We start from the raw sequence: 3,876 nt of genomic DNA, 5'->3' as shown, positions 1-3,876 counted from the left end.
GCATACTGTATGTGTTTTTTAGGATCTTTCGATATACATTTTATCTTCGTCATATCAAAAAAGAATTAATGATATATACCATTTAGTTATTTTTCTGTCCACATGATAACCGTTTACCTCCATAACTGCAGATTTCCTAACTTATCTATATACCGGGAGCCGTTAGCCCCTAACGGCCATGCTCAGAGGGCCCTCCATAGCACATTCTATTCTTGTGCTATGCTCTTTAAAATATCCTCATCTGAAAGCCACTCTTCGAATCTCGGAGGCCCCAAAGGGGCCCCAATGCCCAGTTGAGCGGAACGGGCGCTGTAGGCTTCCCAATCGGGCGGGTTTCCTCACCGTGGTGGTTTGGTCAATATTGGTTATTTTAAGACCCTCAGTTACTTCTATCACCTCGGTTTTGTTGGGGCCCCCTCGCTCTACATCTCAAGCACCCTGCTCATTAAATTCTGATTATTCCGCAATTTATTTGTGTTTCTACGGGATGCCCTTTCAACTCAGTCGGTAAGCGCCCGTTATGGTCCTGGTGACTTTTTGCTTTTTTCTCTCGTGCATCACAATCCGCTCACTTGTCGGTGCTGGGGCCCCCTAGCAATACATCTAAATGACTCAACTGCAAAATTTCGAGTCCGTCGGTACTGTTTTCAAGGCTCCACGACGTGCCCTTTCCCCTCATGTGCACAGCGCGTCTGACTCCCCGATCGGTGAGTGTGCTCGCGTCGTCCTCCCCTCATCTTCCTTCGACCTCATTCATGTCTATCTCCTCCCATTTACTCTCACTGTCTTCTGCTTAGATTAGCATGGCGTCCGCTCTCAATTTTCAGGTGAGTATTAGCCTTCGTTCGAACGATATTGGCTCTTCAGCAAACAAGCGCGCGCGCGCGCGTGCTCTACAGCACCCACCTCCTACCAACCACTGCCTCCTTCGTTCACCACCGGATTCTCCCCGTCCACCACCACCAAATTCTCCCCATTCTCCACCACCGGATTCTCCCCGCTCAAATCGATTCTGCAGGCCTCCCACATCCGCCATGCACGCACGCCATCACCCGATCACAACGGCTTGCGAGCGAGCGAACGCATGCAAAACACGGCGATGGGTCAGCGGCGACGCAGGAGGAGGGCAGTCGTTGGCTCTCAGGGAGCGCGTATGTGGGCTAGAGCGGACGTAGGGCAGGTTGGGACGCTATACTAGGTGAGCCGCCGTCGCTCTCGCCCTTCTACAGCGTACCGGTGCGTGCGCTCGCGTCCCTCACCACCACGGCGTGCAAAGACGCCGTGTCGTTCGTTCGCCGCTACCGCTTTCCCCGCACGGAACGACATGGCTCCACCGCATACAGCCACGCTCTCCTCGCCATCAATGTAGCGTCACGAACGTGCGCCCGTCTGCAAGCCATCGCCACCGTCGTCAGCGGTGCTGCAGGAGGAGGGCGAGTCGTTCGTTCTCAGGGAGCGTGTAGGCGGGCCAGAGCGGACGTAGAGTGGGTAGCAACGGGTTTTAAGGTGAGTCGCCGTCGCTCTCGCTCGCGTCCTTCACCAACATGGCGTGTTTGCACGCCGTGTCACTCGTTCGCCGCCACCGCATTCCCCGCACGGAATGCGACGACTCCACCGCGTACGGCCACACTATCATCGCCGTCAACGTAGCGTCACGAACGCGTGCACGTCTACAAGGCCGGCCCACTGTCGCCAGCGGTGCCGCAGCAGGAGGGCGATGCAGGGATCTCACGGAGCGCGTAGGTGGGGAGAGCGGACGTAGGGCGGGTAGGAACGCTACATCAGGTGAGTTCCATCAGGCTGTATCGGGTGTCGCACCACGGCGCATGCACTCACTGTTTCAGCGTCCTCCCTGCCTCTCGTTCGACCACCCCAACGCGCTCTTCTGACCTCGAAGACCCACGCGCGAACCCATGCGAGGCAACTTGCTGCAGCTCTTCCCGCCCTTCTGCGGCGTCCTCCATTCGCCATCGCCATCCTCCTCATCCTCAACCACACACGTCCACCACATACGGCCGGCCACGCCCTCCTCGCCGTCAACATAGCCTCACGAACGCGCGCACGTCTGCAAGACAGGGCCACCGTCGTCAGTGGCGCCGTAGCAGGAGGGCGAGTCGGGGGATGTTATGGAGCGCGTAGGTGGGCGAGAGCGGACGTAGGCGGGGTCGTTTGCACACACCAGGTGAGTCGCCGTCGGTCTGTATCGCGCGCCGCACCGCGGCGCATGCACTCGCAGTTTCGTCGTCCTCCCTCTCGTTTGACCACCCCAGCGGGTTCTATCGGCCTTGAGGACCTGCGCGCACGCCCGTCTGGGCCTCGAACGTCTTCGCGCCCTTGTACAGCCAACCGGTGCGCGGGCGCTCGCTTCCCTCACCACCACGGCGTGTCATTCGTTCGCCGCTGCCATATCCCCTGCACCCAACGAGACGAGTCCACTGCGTATGGCCATGCTTTCCTCGCCCTCAACATGCCACACGAACGCGGGGTCGTCTGCAAGACATTGCCACCGTCGTTAGCAGCGCCACAGCAGGAGGGCGAGTCCTTCGTGATCAGGGAGCGCGTAGGTGGGCCAGAGCGAACGTAGGCGGGATCGTTTGCACACATCAGGTGAGTCTGTGATCGCTCTGTATCGCGCGCCGCACTGCGCCCTCCTTGACTGCTCAGCAACGATGAGCACGCGCACGGGTACTGAACAGCCACGATCCTATTTGTTGCCCACGGCGTACCAACGCGAGCCCGCCCGGTCGTTCAACCGCTGCCACTGCCCTCCCGGCGCTCAACACATCGAGCCGTTCACGCAGATCCACCCCATCCGCTGCCCACTGCTTCGCCCAATCAACATGGCTCATGAGCGCGTCGACGCATGCAGGAGACGGCGACCCGGCGACGGCGACATATCTGAGGGAGGACCGATGGAATGGGTACCAGGTGCCCATGGTCGCTCGCCGTCGCTCGACGCTGCCACTAGCAAATGTCTTGTGCCATCTGCCCTCATCTCCTGCCCTCGCCCATCTGCTTTGCTTGCACCCATCTCCGCGCCCTCCACCGCACGCCCGCATCTCCGGCGACCGAACACAATGTTGCTCGTATAAGGGCGCCGCGCCGACCCCGCATGAACACCACGTCCCCGACCGCCTTCCTCTGGGCCATCCTCTCCGTCCTCGTGCGTCCTCTCTGCATTGTCGTCGGTCACTGCTTACGCACGCATTCTCTCCCCGCGCCCAGTTCCAGGTGTTTCTCACATACCATCTATAGAGCTACGACCGCTTCCAGTGCCTCCGCTGGTCTTCCGGTCACCAGCCCGCCACGTTCAAGCGCGTCATGGCCGTGCGCGCATTCTCTTCCTCGTCGTTGCTTGTTGCTATCTCTTTCATTTGCAGTACTCATATCTGTGCTTCGTGCCGCTGTTCGTGATTCACAGCGTCGCGATGACCGCCCTCAAATACAACGAGGGTACGGCTGATTTTTTGTCTTTACACGTCCACGCCAACTGACCTGACACCTAACGCGCACCAGGCTTTATCGTCACCGTACGTTTCTTCCTTTTGAGATGCGCCCGCCGTTGACCGAGCCACTTCCTTTCTCGCTTCATCTCGTCCACCGTCTTTCCCAACCTTCTCGCGTTGCCTACATGCGTACCTGCCTTATGAATGCGGTTCTTTCTGTTGCCCGCGGCGTACGAATGCGAGCCCGCGCTGTTCAGCCGGAACCATCACCCTCCCAGCGCCCAACGCGTCGAGCTGTCCATGCAGACCCACCCTATCCGCCGCCCACTCTCTTGCCCGATCACTACGGCTCACGAATGCTCGAACGCATGCAGGAGATTGCGACTCGGCGGTGACGGCACTCCAGGAGGAGGGAGGGAAGGAGGGATGG

The 3,876-nt window shown here is 59.3% G+C and overlaps 3 protein-coding genes across 3 annotated transcripts; all 3 read left to right on the top strand.

The window, feature by feature from the left end:
* Nucleotides 1-607: 607 nt before the first annotated feature.
* On the top strand, nucleotides 608-1,483 carry LAESUDRAFT_765197 (uncharacterized protein; the record flags this gene model as incomplete). The annotated part of the gene is made up of 4 exons (XM_040913598.1): nucleotides 608-707; nucleotides 900-1,151; nucleotides 1,181-1,365; nucleotides 1,427-1,483. The coding sequence occupies 4 exons, from the start codon at nucleotides 608-610 to the stop codon at nucleotides 1,481-1,483; spliced, it is 594 nt and encodes a 197-aa protein (XP_040757529.1).
* Nucleotides 1,484-1,544: 61 nt separating this feature from the next.
* Nucleotides 1,545-2,584, top strand: LAESUDRAFT_765196 (uncharacterized protein; the record flags this gene model as incomplete). The annotated part of the gene is made up of 3 exons (XM_040913597.1): nucleotides 1,545-1,785; nucleotides 1,845-2,182; nucleotides 2,237-2,584. The coding sequence occupies 3 exons, from the start codon at nucleotides 1,545-1,547 to the stop codon at nucleotides 2,582-2,584; spliced, it is 927 nt and encodes a 308-aa protein (XP_040757528.1).
* Nucleotides 2,585-2,669: 85 nt separating this feature from the next.
* On the top strand, nucleotides 2,670-3,092 carry LAESUDRAFT_765195 (uncharacterized protein; the record flags this gene model as incomplete). Its single annotated transcript, XM_040913596.1, has 1 exon — nucleotides 2,670-3,092. The coding sequence occupies one exon, from the start codon at nucleotides 2,670-2,672 to the stop codon at nucleotides 3,090-3,092; it is 423 nt and encodes a 140-aa protein (XP_040757527.1).
* Nucleotides 3,093-3,876: the final 784 nt, after the last annotated feature.

The sequence above is a fragment of the Laetiporus sulphureus genome, assembly GCF_001632365.1.
Source record: "Laetiporus sulphureus 93-53 unplaced genomic scaffold LAESUscaffold_112, whole genome shotgun sequence".
Lineage (NCBI taxonomy): Eukaryota > Fungi > Basidiomycota > Agaricomycetes > Polyporales > Laetiporaceae > Laetiporus > Laetiporus sulphureus.
This window is presented reverse-complemented; position numbering and strand designations above follow the sequence as displayed.